The sequence below is a fragment of the Onychomys torridus genome, chromosome 5 (assembly GCF_903995425.1).
Source record: "Onychomys torridus chromosome 5, mOncTor1.1, whole genome shotgun sequence".
NCBI classification, from domain to species: domain Eukaryota; kingdom Metazoa; phylum Chordata; class Mammalia; order Rodentia; family Cricetidae; genus Onychomys; species Onychomys torridus.
In genome coordinates this window covers 20,559,712-20,583,421 of record NC_050447.1, presented here as the reverse complement: position 1 = coordinate 20,583,421, position 23,710 = coordinate 20,559,712, and the positions used below count along the sequence as shown (strand labels likewise).

Below are 23,710 nucleotides of genomic sequence, written 5' to 3'. Positions count from 1 at the left end.
ATGGAAAAGTGTTACTAAATTATTCCACACATTCACGAATTTTTTAGGATAAGTCCCAATAAATAGCATTATTGAGTCAAATACTGTGAAACTATTCTTAAATTTTCTCGAAAAAGTCTCCATCAACAAACTCTGCCTAAAAACCTTAGGCTTATTGAAATAATTTTACCCTGCCTTTGGGGAAAGAAATAATATGTAATAATCACTCACAGCAATAGTAAATCTCAGCTGGTGGTGGCGCACACCTTTAATCCCCATACTCAGGAGGCAGAGGCAGGTAGATCTCTGTGAATTCAAGGCTAGCCTGGTCTACAGACTGAGTTCCAGGACAGCTGGGGCAACACAGAGAAACCCTGTCAAAAAAAAAACTGAAAAAAGGAAGAGTAAAGAAAAGGAAAGAAAAGAAAAAACAGCATCCAGCCCATGTCACTGCAGCAGAAAGATAGGTACTGGGCAGGAATATGAGCCTTGGTTTTCATTGGAAACCCTCTCTCATAAATAATAGAATAAAATAAATAAATGTAATCTCAATCTTTATTTTCTGTTGAAATTAACCGATTCCTCTTTTTGACATTTGAGTTACTACTTTTATGACTATTAAACCCCTTACCTGCCATAATGCAGGAAAAGTTCTCAGAATGAAATGTAGAACCATTTATATTTGTTGATCCACTTCTGTCCCCTGATTTCTGTGTCATCCTGACATCTGAGGGCCTCGGCTACTGCTTGTAAAAGCTGGTGGCAACAGTGCTTGGCTCCTGGGTCCACTGAGTTATATCTCCCTGTGCAAAGTCAATGTCAGGTAATGTTTCCAGGTTGCATCCTGGTGGAACCTCAGATGTTCTCTCTCCCCTCCTAGGTGCTCTCAAGACCCAGTGGCAGGGCAGATAGTCAATGACCTCCTAACCAACAGAAAAGAGAGCATTCCTCTCCAGTTTTCTGAAGACTGTCTCTACCTAAACATTTACACTCCTGCTGATTTAGCGAAGAGCAGCAGGCTGCCGGTAAGTGGTGGGACTTCTCCAGCCTTCTGAGTTTCAGCATCTGGCTCCTCTGTGCAAACAGAAGGCTTGAGGACAGCTAGGGCAGGGGCACCACAGGCATGAACTGATTCATAGGCCTAGAGCTTCTGCCCTGGTGGAAACTTTCCTTTTTTCCCCCCACGCATATCAGGCAGTGGTGCTTCCCTTCTGGGTCCACTGAGATCTGGGAATGTTGCTGGTGATATACTCTTCATTGCATGAGTCTCCAAAGTAGTGAAACATTGAGGAGCTTCTCTAACCCTCTGTGCCTTTATTTGCTCATGTATGAAACTGGTGCTTAAGGAAGATGGCCTTGAATTAGAATTTAATCTTCCCTGGTTTTCTTGCACAAATAGAGGGGGAAATTGATCACCTATAGTATTGCTGGTCATCAGCCTTTATCCTAGGAATCATGGGTTAGAGAAGCTGAGACAAAAGGATTTGGGCAAGTTTGATGTCAGTCTGGTCAACACAGCAAGTACCAGGCCAGCCATAGCTACATTGTCTTTTAAAAAGATCAAACCCTTTTCTCAGAAAGAGGGTGGAAGAGGAAGAGGCAAAGGAGTAGGAGGAAAGGAAGAAGAGGATGGGGAATGGGAGGAAGTGAGGAGGAGGGGGAAGAGGAGAAAGAAAAGACCTTTTATTAGATCTAATGTAGAGGTACAGGGTGGACTGTCATTCATTCATCCTATTATTGCGCACGATGTCACTATGTACACAGTCAGACATAGAGTCTGGGAAAGCCAAACATGAGCCATTCACACAAAGCCCTGCCAGGAGGAGATGCAGTGTTGGGGTGAGGCCTTAGATGCTTCAGTTTAAGGAGACCTGTAAAGACAGGGCCCATGAGTCTTGGAAGACAGGTGAGAAATGATGAGTGGGATGACTCACCCTAGCTGAGGGAACTGAGGGGCAAAGGCTGCCTGCTGCAGCCTTGCTAGGTACTACTGTGGCTTGGGTGATGCCCTACTTAGCCTACATATAGGCAACCAAACTAGACAACTACTATGGCCCTGCAGCGGAGGCTTCTGACAATCGTGTTGTTGTGTCCTTTTCCAGGTGATGGTGTGGATCCATGGAGGTGGACTGGTGTTGGGTGGGGCATCCACCTATGATGGATTAGCCCTGTCTACCCATGAAAATGTGGTAGTGGTGGCCATTCAATACCGTCTGGGCATCTGGGGATTCTTCAGGTAGAGGTTTGAACTCTTATCTACACACAAGCCCCCATATTGGTCTGTTTTCTTATTATATATCACAACACCAGATCTTATAATACTTATAAGGAAAATACTTATTGAGTTTAAGATTTAAGAGGCTAACATCCAGGATATGGTTCTTTCTTCTGTTTGAGGTCTAGTGAGGGCCTTATTGAGATCAACATGGTAGAGGGACAGAAATGGAATCTGCAGCAAGTGGAAGAGATGGTGTGACGAGGCAAAAAGCTGGAGGGAGGAGTTTGGAAGTCTTGTTCTTTTTTATAACTAGCTCCCTGGGGAACTAACCTTGGCCCAGTGAGCTCAACACCTCCGAGGGCAATGCACCCAGTGGCTTAATGACATTCCACTGCGCCTCACATTTTACAGGCTCTGTTACTGCATAATCCCTTCACATGAGCACATCAAATGTAACATCTGCCAGGTCAAAAATGCCAGGACCCAGATCCAGTAATTCCATGCATTTTAGAGACCTCTGCTAAGCTTCTTCACAATGCATGTCATTCCTTCAGTAAGGGACCTCGCCTGTCCATTAATTCTCCACTCACTACACTTGCTTCTGTGCAGATCTGTGTGTTGTTCTCTATGCTTTCCCAGACATAGACAATAGCTAGTTTCAAAGCACGTTTTGCAGAGTGGTCACAGTGATCTAGGAGGTGGATTGAGTCATGCCAAGCCTCTGCTATTCCAGGCAAGGAGAACAGAACAAAACCTCCCTCCTTTTCCTGTATACTGCTGAAGAGGTGCTGTCCATCCCACCTCCTGTCTGTCCAACATGAAAGCCTAGGGGGAACATTTGGGACTCCTCCTTTTCTTACACTTAGTGTCTAACTAACCAACCAGTCCTTTTGGCTTCACCTTCCAAACAAATTGATTCCATGGACTTCTCATCTACTCCCCGCTTCCACTCTAATCAAAGTCTTACAGTTTGGACTGAATTATTGTTATACCCACTGTTTTTTGTTTTGTTTTTTAATAAATCTGTTACTTTTAAGGCATGTGTTTTCTATAGAGTGGCCAGAGTGCTGTGAGAGACACGGGTTGAATCACATCATGTTTCTGCAAATAATTCCCACCCACTTGTAATAACAAAGAACTCCTTTCCAAGGCTCGCAGCACCTGCTCTGCTTGCTGCTAGCTACACTCACACTTCTGATCCTAGGTGTCTGTACACCTGCTGCTGCTTTTAACAGGAATAATATTTTATGATATCCATAAGCTTGCATGCTCATTTTATTCAAGTCCCTATTAATGACCACTGCTCCCAAGAGCCCTCTCTTGGTCCTGCAACCAGAAAATACCACGCATAGTCCCCATCCCTGCATTTTTGTAAGCTGGTTTTATTTCTCTTCAAAGCACTTTCATTACTTGATACTAAAATTTCTTCACTCCCATTTACTGTGCTCCACAGTGTGAATTGAATAAATATACTCAGAAGTTGGAGCTTTTGTCTATCTTTTGTCCTCACTAGCTCTTAGACTTCATAGTTTCTGGAAGATGCATGTAGAATCCCAGATAGAACATTTCTAGAGACAAGAGAGGCAGCAAAGGCATGTGTTGGGAATTCAGGGCTCAACTTATTTCACTAAGAGCCTCAGCCTCTCTCCAGCTCTGAGAACTCAGTCACAGCATATCTACCTTTGCCCTGTTTTCTTGCAGCACAGGGGATGAACATGGCCGGGGGAACTGGGGTCACTTGGACCAGGTGGCTGCACTGCGCTGGATCCAAGACAACATTGCCAACTTTGGAGGTGATCCAGGCTCTGTGACCATCTTTGGAGAGTCAGCAGGAGGTGAAAGTGTCTCTGTTCTTGTAAGTGTCCTCAACCAGGCCTTATCCAGTCATGATAACTGCTGATAAGATCCCTTGGAGACCAGCCAGTCCAGCAGTGTGAACTTTAATTTCAATATCTGGATTTGTTAGGGTCCTGGAGAAGTCCACAAAAAGACCACCATCCATGCATGCAATCAACAAGAGCTTTTATTATATCAGCATGCTAGGGCCATCCAGTCCATCCTACACAAAGGCAAAATGGCAACACCCCTGAGAGGGACATGTAAGCTGCTTTGAAGCACAGCTAAGGGGAGTCTCAAGGACAGTTAGATCATTTCAGACATGATTGCCTTACTTGAGTGGCAATCATATTAATACATTCTAACTGGCTAGGGGTAGTCAGGGGTTGGTTAAGGCTATAGCTTTTCCATTTTGAAGCAAGTCTGGATGAGTCCCAGGCTCTGTCCTTGTTTGGTTATCATCTTGAACTGCTGTGGAGGATGGCTAGGCTAGTACACACTGTGGGGGCTGGCTCAGTGGCCCAGGCTTGATACATGCTAACTCCCTCTTCCCTGCTGTCAGGGGCATTGAAGATTGATTGCCCTTTGTTCATGGCTTCCTCAGAAACTGTTCAGTTTCAAGAGGCAGAAATAAAGGCCTAGTTTTTAAACTGAGTTATTAGAACAGGCTCTCAATGATATTTGCCTGGTACTGTCAGATTCAAGTTGATTCTTTTGTTTGTTTGTTTTTGTTTTTTGAGACAGGGTTTTTCTGTGTAGCTTTGCGCCTTTCCTGGAACTCACTTGGTAGCCCAGGCTGGCCTACAACAGAGATCCGCCTGCCTCTGCCTCCCGAGTGCTGGGATTAAACACGTGCGCCACCACCGCCCAGCTTCAAGTTGATTCTTTTATAGCACAGCATTAGACAGTGGATGACTAAGAACCAAATCCTCCTTGGCTCTTAGAGTTGCTTCTATGCTCCACCATTAAAAAAAAATTTGAAAATACCTGCTGCATATTATTTCTCTTCTCACTTAATTGAATTCTCTTTCTCTTTTCTGATCATGTTAGCAAAGAATTCATTCTTGGGAAGGAGTGTTGGGAGCAAACTGTAGATAGTAAAAGGGAAAGATGTGAGGTAGAGCAGGCATCACTGTTTGACTCCAGGCTAGACATACACATTACAGGAACTGGAGCACTGGGAGCTGACAGAGGGGTCATCTGAGATGATCTCATGGCTTTGAAAACCCCATAAGAAGGGCAGCAATATCTGGGACTGAGGGTCGAGTTGGGAAAAGAGATGCTTGTAAGGAAAGATGGACAGATACTTCAACAGGGAGAGGCAGGACAAAGAACGTACGTCACGGACGCATTCCAATGGTATGGGGAGTCATCTTGGTGTGGAGATGAGGAGCAGGAGAAATAGAGGGAATCCATGGAAACTTGTGGGAGTCATGAGTGGCCCTCCAGCTCCCTGAGAATTGATCAGTGTCACCCCATCACCATATTTTCAAACATGTGTTGGTTTACTAGTTGAATACTTCAAGGGAAATGTTTTTATTTTCCTTAGAGATAAAGAAAAGTGCAGATAAATCCAAGGAGAATATTATGACATGTATTTTTGTAGTATTCCCACAATTTTTATCAGTCGCTGTACATATCTATCATCTGTCTTCTGTCTACCTGCTATCCATTATCTCTCCTTTCAGCCTGTGTGTGTTTGTGTGTGTGTGTGTGTGTTCCTGTTCCTCTTTCACTTATTCATGTCATTTAGCTTCTTTCAACTTTCCAATTTTAGTTTAATTCTGCTATGCTTTTTCTTTCTATATACAATAATAAAGAGTAATAGCTTGTTTCTTCTAATGTAACCCCACAGCAAACCTAAAAATTAACTTGAGTTTTTGCATTCTCTAGTTGGATGCTTCTGCACATAGGGTTATTTGGATACTTTAGCACATAGGATTTTTGTCCATGAACTGAAATGATTTGCTTCTAGGAAAAGAGCCCAAGTTTCATGCTAGCTCTTTGATGAGATAACTAAGTATTACAAATAATCTCCTAATTTATACAAAAAAGTCACTGCAATTCATTTTCTTCCACCAGTTCCTTGGTTCCATTGCTTTTCACATGACATATTTATTTCATCCTTACAATCAAACAACTTCAATGCATCATTTACACTCTGATAATGAATTGAATGGGTTTATGGACAAAGTTAATTATTTTATTATATTTGCTTGTATATTGATTTTGTAATATTTCTGTGTGCCTTAAGATATGACAACTTTAAATACTTATCATTAATTTCTACTTTCATTTCATTGAGATCTCATTAAATAATAGGGATAATTTCAATTTCTTTGTACTTTTTAAAGTTTGATTTGTAGGCTGTGGTGTGATTGGTTTTGGAGAAGGTTCCAATTGTAGCTGAGAAGCCTTTGTATTCCCTATCTTTGGGGTGGTATATTTTGTGTAAATCTGTTAAGTCCAGTTGATCCATGCTGTATTTTGTTCTGGAATTTCTTTGCTTATTTTTAGTTTGGAAGACATTGCTAAATATGAGAGTTGGGTATTGAAGTCCTCCAATATTATTGTGTCATGTCTTAGATGTTCTTTTATGCCTTTTAGTGATTGTTTTATAGAATTATGAGGCTCCAAATATTTGCTTCATAATTGCTGCATCTTCTAGATAAATTATTCACTTTATCAATATGTAGTGTTCTCTAACTATTCTAATTAGTTTTAGTTGATATATACTTTATCAGCTGTGAGCATAGCTATGCCTGCTTGATTACAGTTCCATTAGCTTGGTAGTCAGCTTTCTTTCCTTGATACTCAGTGTGTGAACACCTGTCTGTTGGAATGGACTTGTCTTTCTGTTTTGCCTACTTCTGACTATTTGAATGTTTTCTGTGAATCTTTCCAGAGGGATGTCCAAATGAAGTTCAGCTATGGGTACAGGTAAAATTTGGTGCTGACTGCCATGTGGGGCCACTGAGGTCATCCCACCTTGGTTAGGATCCAGCAGAACCAAGGTTGAGGCTTCATGCTGGTCATCAAGGTGATCAAATGGATTCCAAACCCTGGTCCCACAGAAGTTTATGAGTCACTATGAGTATAAAGTCTCCTTTTCTACTTTCCTCTGCCAGGTGTTGTCTCCCTTGGCCAAGAATCTCTTCCACAGGGCTATTTCTGAAAGTGGAGTAGCCCTCACTGCAGGCCTGGTCAAGAAGAACACCAGGCCCTTGGCTGAGGTAAATTCCTGCTGGGCAGTTCCTCTGTTCCTTTGCCTCCTTTCCTCATGGATCTTTCTTATTCTGGGGAAGGAGTTGACATGGTCACTGGATAGAATTTGTTCAGCCTCACATCTAAACCAAGCTCTGCAAGTTCTGGAGTGATTTTGTGTGAATCATGTTCCTTAGAAACACTACAATCCAGTACAAGTTTTGTGGTGACATCAAGGGTTACCCTCCTGAGCACATCACATGTATCACTTCTCCTCACAGGATAGACACAATCTATTTGTGGGTGGTACAAGCCACCTGGCCAGAGCATGGAGGAAATGTCTCTACAGTAGACAGTAGAATTCTGGGTTCTTTTTCTTCACCACAGAGCACATGGCTACTTTTAACTCACCCACATTTACAATACTGTGCCCATTTAATAAATTATTTCTGTTTTTTAACAGAGGGTCTCACTATGTAATCCTGGCTGTCCTGGAACTCACTCTATAGATCAGACTGGCATAAAACTCACATTTCTGGGACGAAGGGCATATGTCAACATGCCAGGCTCCACTTAACAAATTATAAAGTTAACACAGCCACCGATATTTAAATAGTCTGTACCAAATTCCAATTAGCAACAGAGGCAACACTCTGACCCACATATGTTGGTATTACATGTTTGAGGCAACCATATACCATCATTAGAAAGTGAGTATTGGATAGTAGAACTTTGCTATTGACAGAGGTATAATTACTGCTCAGCTCATGACCTTTGCTGTGGCCTGTTATCTATTGAAGAAAATTGCTGTTACGGCTGGTTGTAAAACCACCACCTCGGCTGCCATGGTTCATTGCCTTCGCCAGAAGACAGAAGAGGAGCTCTTGGAGACCACACTGAAACTGGTAGGTGTGCCTGTCTTGGTGGTCCTCAACCTTTGTACTCTACCACAGGCTTCATCATTTCATCTCTTCTGTAGCTTTGGAGAAGATATCTGTGACATTCTTGCCTCTTGGCCTTCTGACATCATTGAGATTGTTTTTATCTCTCCCTTTTATAAGGAAAAAAATCATCAAATGTCACAAAACATTCAATGAAAGTATGTTAAAATTGTGTAACAGTACCCTAGTTCTTTCAAAATTTAATATTGTGGTAGTCTTGTTCTCAAATGTATTTGAAGAACTTAAAATTCTATATTCCCACATTATCATTCTGAACATTGAGGATGGGGACATTAAATACAAATATTTTATGAAAGGTATCATAACTTACCTTGGCTGATTTACAAGGTATCTAAATTATAAAAGTTTCTAAATACTTTTCTGTTTTCAGAGACTACTTCTGTGAAGAGTCAAGGATAATTAGCTGCCTATTCATTTATTATCTTCCATCTATCCATCCCTCCATCCAATTCATTGAAACCATTATCTTGTTCTAGTATAGAGCCATCATGACTTGTCAATAACTTATTTTCAATTTGTCCATAATCTGAACCATTCAGTCAGCATCTGTAACTTTTCACCCAATCCTTTAAAGCAGTTATTGGTGTATCTTTCCAATTCACCAATAATTCATATATTGGCCAACTCCATCCATCCATCCATGATAATTTTGGAAGCATGGTGTCAGGGTAGGAGATGCAAGAATAAGCTAAACATTCTCTCTGCTTACCAGAACAATCCAAAAAAATCATATATCAAATGGATTACATGTGTTGGGACTGCAGAAAGGAGATGCATTCCTTAGAGTCAGCCTACTCAGAGAAGGTGTCATTTGATGACTGATTGAGCTTTTGATAGTTTATCACAGGGAACCTCACAGGACAAATATTTGAAAAATAGAAGATAGAGGGATGTAATAAATATTCACTTTGTAAGGACAAGTACAGATGATGTCTTAGGATTCAGCTGAGAGCCTGGTCTCTTCATACAGACTTTGCACACTAGAGGACACTCCCGGGTGCCCATAGACCATCTCTAGCATTCTGTTCTTCTAGTATTCCATGGGTTGAGTCCAATATGATCTTGGGTCTTGTATTCTGGTTCATCAGGCTCAAAATACAATGAAGTTCAAGCCTTTCATAGTTAAGAACAGCTGCTTTCTTTTTCTCTTTAGATTTATGAGATGGCCTCACTATGTGCCTAGCCGGCCTCTCAATTCTCCTCTTTTACCATCTTCAGTGGTGGGATTACAGATTTTCTCCTTGATGTCTGTTTCAAAGATGTGTCTATATATTCAGAGTGGGAAAAAATTTCTTCCATGCATAGGCATGCCCATAACATACAGGATTATTTTCTGTCTTTAGGAAGCTCCTGAGAACCTATGATCACATGACATATTTCTAAGAGTTTCTATGAGGAGAGAGGGAGAGAGAGAGAGAGAGAGAGAGAGAGAGAGAGAGAGAGAGAGAGAGCCTGAGAAAGGACCTAAGAACTTAAGTCCCTTGGTTGGTAGAGCCAAATATTATGGTAGCTCATATAGAGTTGCTTTCCATATGTGGGTCAGATCCATCACCTAAGTACCACATTGTAATCACTGTGAACACAGTGAATGTACAACACAGGAAAGCATGGAGTAGAATGAATTACAGTGAGCATAGACATTAGAATTTCCCAACACAAGACTAGAGCATTCACTTCAGGAACATGCTGTGACAGAATCTTCAGGTAACTAAGACCTGAGGCAGTCAGGAGCAGGGGTCTCAGAATGCTCCTGAATTCAGGTATTGGAGAATGTATTGGAAATCTTCCAATCTCTATCCCTCTATTTGCCATCATTTCCGGCTGACTTCTCTGTGCAGGAAGTTTGTTCCCTGGGAGGTTGAAGATAGTAGCACTCAAGATCAATATGACATCTGTTAGGAAGCCAACTTTCTCCAAATTTTATCAATATATTTGGTGTAAGTTCTATGCTGTTTTGCAGGTATCTTTGAACTGTTATTTATATTCAGGGGCATGGTAACCCCATGTCACATGTGGTTGCCTAAACTCAAAATATCAGGATAAGAAAAGAAAGGGACGTGTTTTCTCCTCCAGCTCATCTTAGCCCTATCTCCCTTCAAGTTACCACAAGCTCCACATGCAATCATTTTGTTCCCACCATTCCTGCAGAGGAACTTGAGGTGTTGTTGTGAGAGAGAACAAGTAGGGGGAAAGATGAAGAGAAGGTCAGGTGCCCACAAAAGCTACCTTTCCAGAGCACCAGTGACCATGACTCTGCTGCCCCACCACACATACACACACACACACACACACACACACACACACACACACTCCCACAGTACCTACCCACAGAGGACACTGTAGGAACCAGAAAGGAAGGACTGAATACTCTCCAAACACAGCTCAGAGGCTTGACTTTGTATAGGGAAGGCTTCTTAACACATGATCTGTCTTCTCTTCACAGAATCTTTTTAAGCTGGATTTGCATGGAGACTCCAGAGAGGTAAGAACCATTGCATTCTGGGATAGACTTCCCTTGAGTCTTAACAGTGCTTTGACCCCAAGTAACTATGCATAATCCTTCTGTTTGTGGAATTCTGGTCATTCCCTTGTGTGCATTGCTGAGACCCAGAGATGGGAATCAGTCATTCGCTGGTCAGTTAGCACAGACAGAGGGATTGGAGGCAGCAGGGGTTGAATTTACCCACAACTCTCTATAGAGGGCTCCTGGTCAGCAACTCCATGCTCTGGGCTGCTGCTTCTTCTCATTCATATTCCTCACTCCTAAAATGAGCCTGCAGGGGGAGGCAACACTAGAACTCTCCACTCTTGGAGGCAGAGATACCTAGCTAAGGGTGTCATGGGAGGAACAGAGCAGAGGCTGTACGAGGAGGAGCCTAGACTTCTAGTCTCCTATGATCTGGGAAAGTGCAACCTTACCCTTCATCTCCTCCCTCCTGCCTTCCCAATGCCAGCTGTTGCCGGCTGTCCTTTCTGTTTAAACCCTGGGGCATCCTAGAACTCCCCTAAAGGGTCTTCTAGAAGGAAATGGGATTATTTAAATCATCCAGAGATGATTTACTAAGGACTCCCTTTGTGTCGGGGGTTGATTTAACAGTTGGGATGTGACAGTGAGGTATGTACAATCTCCTTCTTTCTTGGAGACTTATGTCCTAGTGAGGTATGTAGCAGAAGACTAATGAATGTAAAAACACTTAATATGCATGTTTTCTGTCAATTGGAATTAAATTAAAAATTAGGAGGGGTGGTGAGAGTTGGCCAGTAGTTTTCTGTAAATGGCTGGGTCAGAGGAGATGTCTTGTATGTGCTTGTGGCTGATGTTCATGAGTGAAGCTCTGGATGGGGTCAGGAAGCCAGCTGTCAGGAAACCTGGAGGAAGACTACTACAGGGAGAGGGAAGAGCAGGTGCCAAGCCCTGAGGGAGGAGCTGGCATGTTTGAAGTGGAGGCAAGGAGGAAGAAAGAGATCTGAAGCTGAGTTGGTCATGAACGTGAGAAGGGAGACACCGCAGACAGGACTTAGCTTGTGACCCCACATGAAGCAGTGCATGTCCAGAGGATTCTGGCAGAACAACAACCTTGTGGCCTCACAAAAGTCCCCTCTACATCAGTGTGGAAATAGTGTGAGGTGTAGGAAAGAGCCAGGGCAGGTGCTGAGCCACCTGGGAGGTCTATACATAGCAGTTACAAAGGCAGAGGGTCTGGTGGGTTACACCAGCTTAGAGGGGTGGGACAGTACTTCAGATCTGGACATTTTGAAGGGGTATTTGGCACATCTTGACAGTGGGCCAAATATGGAGCTTGTACTTCTTTCTTTCAGCAGTATTTTCTTTGTTTTCTACATTTAATTATTAACTGCAACATGGTTTAGTGGTATCTCAACCAGCTAAAATCTAAGTGTTTTTTTTAAAAAAAAAAAACAGCTAATTTAGAATAATAATACAGACATGTAGCTCACCATCAATTATAGAACTTATAAATTATGAATTTAGTTACTTGCTAAAGTGAACATATAAGCCCTAGGTCCACAAGTGTGACATTACTGTGGTCATCTGCAACACCTGCACAGAGCATGGGAGGTGTGAGCCAAATGTGAGTCATGTGGTCCTGTCCTGGCATCCCATTTGCAATCATGCTTTATCTTCTTGTCTCACCACTCATAATTGCATATGTCCACTTTGTGGGGTGCTTCCTGCCATTCTTCAGTGTTTACTGCTTTAAGTGATTTCTCTGATTAAGATGCTTTAGAGCACAGGGATGCTGATATGTCCAGTGTCCCCAAGTCTGTTTTAGGCTATGAGGAGCATCATGGAGAAAACACTCCTGATAGATGGGCTTCTACCAGGCTTGAGTTACGGTGCTTCTCAACCTTGAAGTCAGTGTTGAGTCAACATGACAATAAATACAAAAAAGGGAGAGAATTGCCTAGCTCTTGGGGAAGACACACTTAAGAGTGGCTGTGTGAAGCCTTCAGTATGTGACAAAGCCAGAAAAGATGGAAAATTAGGTAAATTAGTGGATTTATGAGACAATGCATTTAAAAATCATAGTAGACTTCATGACTGTGACTCTGAAGCCAAAGAAATTTATTCATATGTGACCTGTGATTGAAGAAATACTAATCCCTATCGATCTGGTGTTTTATTATAATAAATTCTATTGTAGGTTAATTCTTTGTAATAAACTTGGGCTATATAACATGTCTTTAAAACTGGGACACACATATAATACAAGGATGATGATAGTATTGTGAGCAAAGGTTCCCAGGAACCTAGTTCTGGAATTCCCTCGCAGTCCTAGCTCAGGCTTCACTAATGCAGCATTGTGGTGACTTTATGGGATGACTATCAGGAATAGAGAGAATCATTCTGGATTGTATAATCTACTTCTGATGGAAATACACATTCTACAATGGTATATGTTTAATTTCAGCTAAGGGCCCTTCTGTTCCTTCCTTGCCACCCTCAACTTACCACTGAAAGATACCCCAAATTAGGCCTTATTGGCACATAGACCCTTAATTTCCTTCTTAGGACCCCAAGTTCCCATGTCCCCTACCCAAGCCACAGGGTTTATATTCTGATGCTCCCTTAGAAAGTCAACAAGGGAGATGGGTTATTCCTGGCATGGTGTGCTTCCTTCCCAGAGCTATCCCTTCGTTCCCACCGTGCTTGATGGAGTGGTGCTGCCAAAGACGCCTGAAGAGATCCTGGCTGAGAAGAGCTTCAACACTGTGCCCTACATGGTGGGCATCAACAAGCAAGAGTTTGGCTGGATTCTGCCAATGGTGAGCACAAACAGACCCTTAGATATAAGATAACCCCATCGCCTGTCCATTATTCTTCTAATGTGAGTTCTTTCTTCCCCAACCTCTGGTTGTATCTAGAGCATATGTCTCTTGCTGTCTATGAATACTTTCATTGACACATTTTCTTCCCAAGCTAACTTTGACTCTAGATGGTCCAATCCTTGAAATTCTAACTCAATAAACACTTTGTCATTCCATTAAACTTAGGTGCTTGAGGTGTCCAGGCTAAGAGAACCTATGGAGATAAGATTCAGGCAATCAGACAAACAGGGGGTGTCTCTAAATAGAAAATGGCTGGAAATTCAGGAGAGTCAGACTTGGAAACCACAGTTTCCACCATGAATTTGAACATGCTTCCCATAAATCTTCATATATGCTCTCATTACACATCATTAAAAGTTTCAAAGTCACTCCTTCACGAGTTAATATACACTTTTAAAGGGGAAGAAGGACTTTTCCTTTTCAAAGATAAAATAAAATCCAGATATTAGGTGAAAGAGTAAGGCAGGTCACTTTCACTAAGAAGGTTGTAAAAGGGAGAAGCTCAAACATGACCTGAACTCAAGACCCAACTAGAAACATCTCTAACCCTGATGAGGTTTCAAGGGCCAGGAGCTTGAAGAGAAACTGTGGAGAGAGGGGAGAGTCTGTACAGCTAGACATTAGATTCCTATTCAAAACTTATCTGTAGGAGGAGGACACACTTCATGGCAGATAGAAGTCCAAGATGGAACAAAGCCACCACTGCCGTTAGAACATTGGAGATTTAAAGGTAGAACAAGAATTGTCATCCCATGTGTTTGCATTCCAAAGAGGTTACAAAAAGGATTAATGATATTTATTCTCACATGTTGGGGTCCTTGGATGTGAGGTTTCCATGGGCACAAGTCCATCTGTTTCCATGACTGTTTTAAAACTCATAAACAACCATGCCCATCAAACCCAATGCAATAATTTTATTCTGCTTTGCCTTAATTGCTTGATGTCTTAGAGTTTCTATTGCTGCAACAAATCACCATGACCAAAAAGCAAATTGTGTAGGAAAGGGTTTATTCAGCTTACACTTCTATATTGCTGTTCATCATGGAAAACAGTCAGGATAAGAACCTGGAAGCAGGAACTGATAGAGGCCGTGGAAAAGAGCTGCTTACTGCCTTGCTTTCCCTGGCTTATTCAGCCTGCTTTCTTATAGAATCCAGGACCACCAGCCCAGGGATGGCACCATCTACCATGGGCTGGGTCCTCTGCCATTGATCACTAATTCACAAAATGCCTTACAGCTGCATCTCATGGAGCCATTTCCTACACCGAGGCTCTTTCTTCTCTGAAGACTCCAGCTTGTGTCAAGTTGACACACAAAACCAGCCAGTACACTTGGCCTATTTGGTTCATTCTGCTAACTCCTGAGGATTCAAAGGTACTTTACTGTGTTTTTAAACAGATGATGAACTACCCACCCCCTGAAGTGACCCTGGACCAGAAGACGGCTGCATCACTTTTACAGAAGTCCTCTGCTATTCTTGTAAGCACTCGGAATTATGTCAATTTGTCATTATGTCAACTTCTTTGAAACAAAGAAAAGCTTTGAATTTGCCCCAGATTGCAAACCTACCAAATGTCATGAAATGACTGGGGTCTTCCTTCTGACCCCATTTTTTTTCGGACCTTCCCACATTACTACCCAGGAAGAATTTGTCCAGGGCTCAAGAGGTTAATAGTCAATGAAATGGAGAAGGCACACAAATCACATGCTAGTGGTCATTTTCCTCTTCCATTCTAGAACCTCCCAGAGGATAAGATTTCGGTTGTCATTGAGAAGTATTTAAGAGACACAGTTGACCCAGACAGAAATAAAGAACAGCTTCTGGAGCTGATTGGAGATGTGGTATTTGGTGTCCCATCTGTGATTGTGGCTCGTGGACATAGAGGTGAGTTCCAGAGTTTGGACAGGAGATGGACTCCTTATTTTACCACTTTTCTCTCTCACTGGCTTATGGCCTGGCTTATGCAAATGTGAAAACTGTGGACACCAAGCCTCTAAGACTGACTTTTTGGCCTCATGTTCACACTGTCCTCTTGATTTGTGCCAATGACATTAACTGAGGAAAAATTGAAATACAAGGGAATAAAAGGGTGTTGTTCCCAGAAAACATGGGTTGGGAAATGGCGAGTTGACACTGAAAGGAAATGCAGGCCAATGAATGATGCCTGGCTAAGTATCCATCCACTGGAGCTGGAGCTACAGAGGGCCGGGAAACAAGCAGAACTCATGTCTCAAGATCTCACCTGAGTAGTAGGGAATTGGTGCATTTCTCCATCAATGACCATTAGGCTAAGCCTGGTGTAAATGGCTGCTATTTTGTTGGGTGTTGGGCTGCTGTTCAAGTAGATGGATAGTGTGTAGTAACCAGACAAAGAACCCTCAGGTAAAGAGTGACAGGTGGACGCATACAGAAGTCAGGCTGCAATCAGGACCAAGTGACACACCATCTGTCACAGGGTCCCTTATCTGAAGTTACACTAGTACATGGGGTTAGAGGTCAGTTACTAGATGTGGTTTTAGAAGGGGTTTGAGGTCAGAGCTAGTTTTAGAGTATTAGTGGCAAAGCTAGGAAGAGTAGAAATGAGGCAAAGAATCAGGAAGGGTGCTTGTGACCAAGGAGGCCAGTGAGGGAGGAGACCTGTGGTGGGTAAGAGCATAGGAACTCTCTGTGTTCTTGGCTAGCTTCTGTCCATCTGAGTGTGCCAGGATATAAAGGCTGAGGTCTGTCACAGAACCTTCCTATGTGACTCAGAACTGGGCATGGCTATGAGGTAAGGGGGAATGAGCTCACCATAGGGATGGTGACCTTCACATTCAACATTTGTGGAGTCATTCTTCTCTCCCGGCTTTCACTCATCTGTAAGCCAGCAAATAATTTCTCTGTTCTGGATTGCTCTCCCTAACTTTCTGGGAAGGTTTTTAAAATTTTTATTTTATATTTTATTTATGTGCAAGTGTGTGTGTGTGTGTGTGTGTGTGTGTGTGTGTGTGTGTGTGTGTGAGAGAGAGAGAGAGAGAGAGAGAGAGAGAGAGAGAGAGAGAGAGAGAGAGAGAGAGAGATGTTTCTGCTGGTTCCTGCAGAGGCCAGAAGAAGGTCATGGGAACCAAACTAGGGTCCTCTTGAAGGCAAGCAAGTGCTCTTAAAGACTGAGCCATCTATCCTGTCCTCCAAGAGGGTTTTAAGATTCATGTTTGCAACCATGATGCAAACAGTAGCCACTGGTTACTACACACTATTCTGTCTACTTGCACAGCAGCCTAACTATATTAGTTCCCCCAGGGGCAGGTAAGAAGAAATGGGGTGAACACAGTGATATAACAAGAAGACAGAGACAGAAAGAAGGAGGCTATGTAAGAGTATTGATGAACTATATACATATAAATACACACATATATATAGCAAGTGCAATAATAATAAATATATAAGTAATAAAATACAAACTGATACTGCAGTTTGTGTGTTCAATGTAAAACAATTACTATAACTTTGCTACCTCAGTAAAATTTTGCTTAGTGAAAAACCTGACATTTCCTATCAGCATTTTTAAATACACTTAATTAACAGTACTTATCATATTATACAGTGTAAGTAAAAAATGAAAAGTGGGGGCTGGAGAGATGGCTCAGAGGTTAAGAGCACTGGCTGCTCTTCCAGAGGTTCTGAGTTCAATTCCCAGCAACCACATGGTGGCTCACAACCATCTGTAATGAGCTCTGGTACCTCTTCTGGCACACAGGCATACTATATACATAATAACTAAATAAATCTTTTAAAAAATGAAAAGTAGAGGGACCAGTAGATGGTTCAGCAGATAAGATTCTTGCTGCCAAACCTGATGACCTGAGTTCAATCCCTGAGACTCACATGGTTGTCCTCTGACCACACATGCACTGTGGCTGCCCGTCCAACACAAAATACAAATAGATAATTATAATAAAAAAAAATTAAAGATGCATATAATGATTCTCATTGTAATGACAATCCACCCACCTCTCACTTCTAGCCTGTGATACTTTCACTCTTGGCTATTTTGAGATCTTTTGTCATAAATCACATGTGAGTCAAAATGTATGCATTTGTCTACCTCAATCTGACCTAGTCCATTCAGCATATTTTCCATCTTTATGTATGTTGTCATAATGGCGGTACATCTTCCTTTTTAAGAGTATGGATTATTCCATCTACAGTATTCCACACTATTTATGGATTTAGCTATTGATAGGCACATAGTAATTCCATAACTTGACTTTGATGAGTAGTGCAATCATGGGGCAATTACATTTTTCAACACACTGGTTTCAAGTTCGGGGGGTAAAATGAAAAACCTGGGATCAACCTGTTGCATGTTAATTCCATTTTTAACTTGCTTTAAACACTGTCCTCGTGTTTTGTAGTACACAGTTGTATGGATAAGTTTCCTTTTCTCCTCATCCTTGCTATCACTTTTGTTGTTGTTGTTTTGGTTTTTTTTTTTTTTTCAAGACAAGGTTTCTCTATGTAGTTTTGATACCTGTCCTGGATCTCACTCTGTAGACCAGGCTGGCCTTGAACTCACAAACATCTGCCTGGCTCTCCCGAGTGCTGGGATTAAAGGCGAATGCCACCTCCACCCAGCTATTATTAACTTTTTATAAAATACATTCAGACTGGGAAAGAGACTATCTCATTGTGATTCCAATTTGCATTATCTCAGTGGTCATTGATGTTAACAATTTTGATTTATTTGTCATCCATTTTTACTTTTATGCCTCTTTATAAGAAATGTCTACTCAAGTCCTTGTCATTTTCTTTTCTTTGTGAGACAAAGTCTCTCTATTTAGACAAGGTTAACCCTGGCCGTGAACTTGATATCCTCCTGACTCTGTGTCTTAAGTGCTAGGAATACAGGTGTGCCTCACCCTTGCCCCTGTGTGCCCCCCAGGTCTGGATCTTTACCCAAATAAATGGGTTGTTGGTTTGCTTTTTTTCCTGCTGTTGAATTATTCACATTCCTTAGATAATTTGTATAGCAACCCTTTATACCACATATCATTTGAAAACACTTTCTACCTTGCACACATGTAAACACACACACACACACACACACACACACACACACACACACTCATACACACAATCAGAAATGGGTTGTCTGTGTAGACTGTTCATTATTTTCCCTTTGCTTGCAGGGGGCTATCCATCCCATTTCACAGCTTTTGCCTGGGTTGTCTCCACTTCTGGGGTCAAATACAGAGAGTCATGTTCCAGCTAATGTCATAGTTTTTTTCCTCCTCTATGGTTTTTTATAGTTAGATTCTGATTGTGGATTAGACTATAGTCCAATTTTCTAGTTTTTCTCTTGTAAATCATGTGAGATAAGTGTCCAACACTTCTGCATATGGAAATCCACTTTTCTGAATAGCGATTTCTGAAGTGACTTTCTTTTTCTAATTTTGCTTTCTTGGAATGTACAACAACAATAAGGATAACATAATAACTAGAGACTCTGTTTATTCTAGGTGAAAGATACAGCACACAAATTTTTGTCACAAAATAGAAAGTCTTACCGTGTTCAAATCACAATTGACTTTATGCTCTTGACTTCATTAGGGGTTCCTTACAGGATTCTATTGGTCAGTGTGTCTACCTTTTCTTTTTTCTTCTTATTGTTGCAAGTATTTTGTTACTCTAAATACATGAGTTTTAGTACAGCACGAAAGTACTGGATCAGACATTGTTCATGTTACTCATGATTGCCTTGATTTAGTATGCACCTGCATGTGTGCATTTGTGTGTGTGTGTGTGTGTGTGTGTGTGTGTGTGTCTTTACTCTCATCCGTGTGAGTTCATATGAAGTTAGAATTACTTTTATGTATCTGTGAATATTGGCATTGGAATTTTGATAGGAATTTCACAGAACTAATTGAACACTGTGTAATGTGGACATTTTTTTATCTACTTTTGTTTTTATTTTTTCAGACAGAGTCTCACTATGTAGGCTGGTCTAAACTCACTATATAGACCAGGCTGGCCTTAATGGAGATGATCACCTGGTTTTTGTCCATCATTCTGTAATGCTACACATCACAAAAATGAATCATTTTTTGTAGCTCATGGATAAATCTTAATGCATCAAAGTGGATTAGCCTTTAAATGTGCTGTTATATTTCATTACTAGCATTTTCTTGAGTGCTGTATATCTATACTTATAAAAGATAGGGTATATTTGCTATTGAATTGTTCTAATAATGTCTTTGTCTTATTTTAGTTTGAAGGAAATGCTGTCCACCTTCCTGAATTTTAAAGAAACTTGGGGAGAATGTTTGAGCTGATACAGGTTTTTCTCTGTGATTGGTGTGATTCATCTGTGAAGTAATCAGATGTATGGAGGTTTATTCATAGGCAGGAGGCTTATGTTATCACTAACTCAATCTATTTGTAGTGTGTTGTTACCCGAATCTTAAAAGTTCTTATTAATAAAAACAAACCTGAAGCCAGGTATTGGGGTGAATGCTGGAAGATCAGAGAAGCAGAACAAGCCACAGCTTCCTCACCTCACCAGTTGCTCAGCTGGGCTTATTTCCTCAGACTGGAAGCCTCTGAGTCCTCATCCAAATGGGTCTCAGCTGAACTGTTGTTCAAAAGCCTAAAAGTGGGCACACACTTATGTGTATGAATGCAAGGACCAGACCTTTGTTGCTCTCCACCTTATATACTGAGACAGGGACTCTGGCTTGAACTCAGGGCTTGAGAGTTCAGCTGGTCTAACTAGTCAGCTTGCTCTGGAGATACTCTGGCTCTGTCTCCAGCCCGCTAGGATTACATCAATCTGTAATGCCACAGGTGGGCTGTATTTACACGCATGCTGGGCATCCAGACACTTGTCCTTATTCTTGTGTGGCCAATCTTCCCTGCTGAGATGTCTCTCCAGTCCTTTTTCAATATGCTTTAATTTTAAAATTCCTCCTGTTGCTGATATCTAGTTTCAATCCATGATACTTGCTCTAATTCCAGTCTTCTTGTTTTAGCTGATGATTGTGTTGTGTCCTCAGATGGGATCTGTTCTACAGACTGTTCTGTGAGTGCTTGAAACTAATAGCTATTGTGCTGGCATTGGGTGGAATATCATGCACAGTGCTATTAGATTGATTTTTCAAAATACTGTTCAAGATCTGTTTCCTTAGGAATTTTCTGTCTGAATGATCCATCATTAGCAGTGCTCTTGTATTGAAGCCCCCTTTATTATTGTGTTACAATCTACCTTTCTAGCCCTTCAGACCTTCTAACACTTGATTTATATATTTAGATGCTTTGGTGTAGGATGCCAAGAACAATTTTGATAACTAGAACAACTCCACATTTCACACACCTTTACTATGCACTTTTGTGTCTTTGAGGTCAGAATGTATATCACTTTGTCATAGAAATATTTTGGATATAGCTATTATTTCATTTAGTTACATTTTTATAATATTTGTCATGGCCATGATAGATGTTCTGAATATTGTTTGATGTTCTGTATCATTGACTTTTGTGCTTTCATTTGTCTCATGTTATTCATCATTATCTTCATGCTTAAATTGGAAAAGTCTAAGGGTTCCTGTGAGGCATGTTGAGAGTGAAAAGTTTTATAAGGTTTGACTTATCTGAGAAAGCTGCCATTACTTCTGAAGGACAGCTTTCTCCAACGCTGTATTCCTGGACAAAAGTGACCAGTGCTCCATGTCTGCCTGTATTTGTCTTTAGAAACCCTCATTTTCAGACAAGGATCTGTGAAGTGCCTTACATTTTCCTGAATAGATGAGAAAAACACTTACAAAGTTGAAAACGAAGCTGAATGCAGGACACTCAGCAAGACATAGCTCTTAAAATAAATGAACGCTGGTGGGTTATCAATGAATAATCCAATGCATTCATAAATCATTTCTGTCACATGAATATCACTTTTACTTCCACAAACTCATAGTGCTAAACACATCCAGAAGCTTTTGTTAAACCATTTCTCTGTTTCACTGATAGTCAGAGGTCTCCTGCATTACAAAGCCTTTGGTAACATCCAGGCTTGCGTCTGGCAACATGAACTGTATATGAATACATGTTTTCCCAGATGCTGGTGCCCCCACCTACATGTACGAATTTCAATATCACCCAAGCTTCTCATCAGAATTGAAACCCAAGACAGTGAGTGGAGACCATGGAGATGAAGTCTACTCTGTCTTCGGCGCCCCAATTTTAAGAGGTAATGGTGATTTGCTGCCTATGAGCTTGCAGTTAGGAGGTCTGGGTTCCAGTTTTGCTCCTATGGCCTCGAGCACATTTCTCCTCCTTTCTTGATGTCCATTTCCCAACTCAGGGTAACAGGGCTGAGCTAAATTGTCAAGTGCCAAGCCTTTCTCCCATTCAAGCATACATGAGGAAAGGTACATACTCAGGGGAAGCCAGCAATACTCTGTAACGGGATCTGGACCAATAATAGCACCAAGAGAAATGGGTCACTTGAGTGTCTCATTGGAAGACAAGAACGCCATTGCTACTTCACTTCCCACTCAAAATGACTGATCAGAATGTGAGTGAGGATGAGGTCAAGCTGTTCCTGAGCATGTGTCAATTGTCATGTGCATCTGTCTGCCCATAAGCATACCTAGCCACATGTGATACTTTAGCTATATTGTAATTAATAATACAATATCTAGAGAAAACTTCTCAGAATGTTTTCAATACTGTGACTTCCAGCAGTTGCTGATTCATTACTGGCCGTGAGCCACCTTTTGGCTATTTATGACACACTCTGAGCAGCTCCGAAGATTATATCTTACGACCATTGTACATCTAATTGTGGGTTTATGGGGAATACTAAGAAAATATGCAAGGTCCAGCAATCCTGTGAACCCTGTGGTCCACTGGACTCGTTGTCTGTGGCATTTCCATATCAAGGAGCCTAGAGCTGGATATGGATCACTGCCAGCAGAACGCACTATGTGCCTGCCTGCCTGGGGTGTCCTAGATAAGTCATTCTCAAAGTGAAAGTGCACACCAACGAAGTGCCATCTTCCAGCAATGAAGATTTTGACTCAAAGGCTTTGTGTGAAAATACAAACTCTACTGCTCTAATAATCTCCTAAGTGATACTGCTCTCGTTAGCTTGTGAACCATGAACTGAGTCAAAAAGATTGTTCTTATTGTTCCCAGGTGGCGCCTCGGAGGAGGAGATCAATCTCAGCAAGATGGTGATGAAATTCTGGGCCAACTTTGCTCGGAATGGGTGAGGCTGGTGACTCAGATGGAGCCAGGATGGTGGGAGAGATGGGACAATAAGGGTACCCAACGGGAAGGGGCGGCTTTTAAAGTTTAAGTGATCGGCTCCAATCCTGTGAGCCAGGGCTCAGGCAATGCTGCACCCATCTCTGAGGTGCACAGTCTTTGGAAGGGATAAACCAGAGATCCCCACAGATGTGATAAGAGTGTGGGGAACACACAAGAGTTTCAAGGAATTCTATTTGATCCTGTTCCCAGGAACCCCAATGGGAAGGGGCTGCCCCATTGGCCAGAGTATAACCAGAAGGAAGGCTACCTGCAGATTGGAGCCACCACCCAACAAGCCCAGAGACTAAAAGATAAGGATGTGGCTTTTTGGACTGAGCTCCTGACTGAGAAGCCACAACTGACAGGACACACTGAGCTGTGAATGGAAGGCTCTGCCAGCCTCAGAAGACCAGGGAGCCCAAACGAGGCTACTCCACAGAAGACTGTTTTGACTAACAAGTTATTGGGGAGACTAGGGAATTGTGTAGTGGGAGTGGGCAGAGGCCAGGGAGAAAGACTATTTGTACACAAGGACTCAATTTGGGAAATAAATATTGGTTTGTAAATCAAATCAAGGTTGATATCTTGGATTGGAGATGAGTCTATGCTCCTGAGGGAGAAGCAACATCGCAGGAGATGTCTCTGCAGAGAATGTCTATGGGGAATGATTATCCAGAAATCTAAAGGGAAGGGAGAATGGTGGGTTTCCTGCTCACCTACCACCTGCTTCTGAGTGATGACATCATCAACATGTGAAGAAGTTGACTTTAAAGGGTTTAGTAGGGTATTAGGGGAAGTGGAGGGATAGGAGAATATAAAGTTCCTGGGACCACTGAGTCAGGGAGGAGTCACCACATAACTGACTTCTCCAATAAAGT

General features: G+C 41.8%; 1 protein-coding gene across 3 annotated transcripts in view; it reads left to right on the top strand.

Moving 5' to 3' along the window:
- Positions 1-23,403, top strand: part of LOC118584733 (carboxylesterase 1E) — a 29,012-nt gene extending 5,609 nt beyond the window's left edge. Inside the window, exons 3-14 of one of the 3 annotated variants that reach the window (XM_036188988.1) lie at positions 860-1,004; positions 2,082-2,215; positions 3,899-4,052; positions 7,162-7,266; positions 8,038-8,142; positions 10,643-10,681; positions 13,345-13,485; positions 14,948-15,028; positions 15,287-15,434; positions 21,637-21,768; positions 22,719-22,791; positions 23,043-23,403. In XM_036188988.1, the coding sequence (XP_036044881.1) occupies positions 860-1,004; positions 2,082-2,215; positions 3,899-4,052; positions 7,162-7,266; positions 8,038-8,142; positions 10,643-10,681; positions 13,345-13,485; positions 14,948-15,028; positions 15,287-15,434; positions 21,637-21,768; positions 22,719-22,791; positions 23,043-23,214 (1,429 nt within the window). In that variant the 3' untranslated portion in view covers positions 23,215-23,403. Of the gene's footprint in view, positions 1-859; positions 1,005-2,081; positions 2,216-3,898; positions 4,053-7,161; positions 7,267-8,037; positions 8,149-10,642; positions 10,682-13,344; positions 13,486-14,947; positions 15,029-15,286; positions 15,435-21,636; positions 21,769-22,718; positions 22,792-23,042 lie in introns of all 3 variants that reach the window. The other 2 variants (XM_036188989.1, XM_036188990.1) reach the window with 2 other exon arrangements.
- The last annotated feature ends 307 nt before the right edge of the window (positions 23,404-23,710 follow it).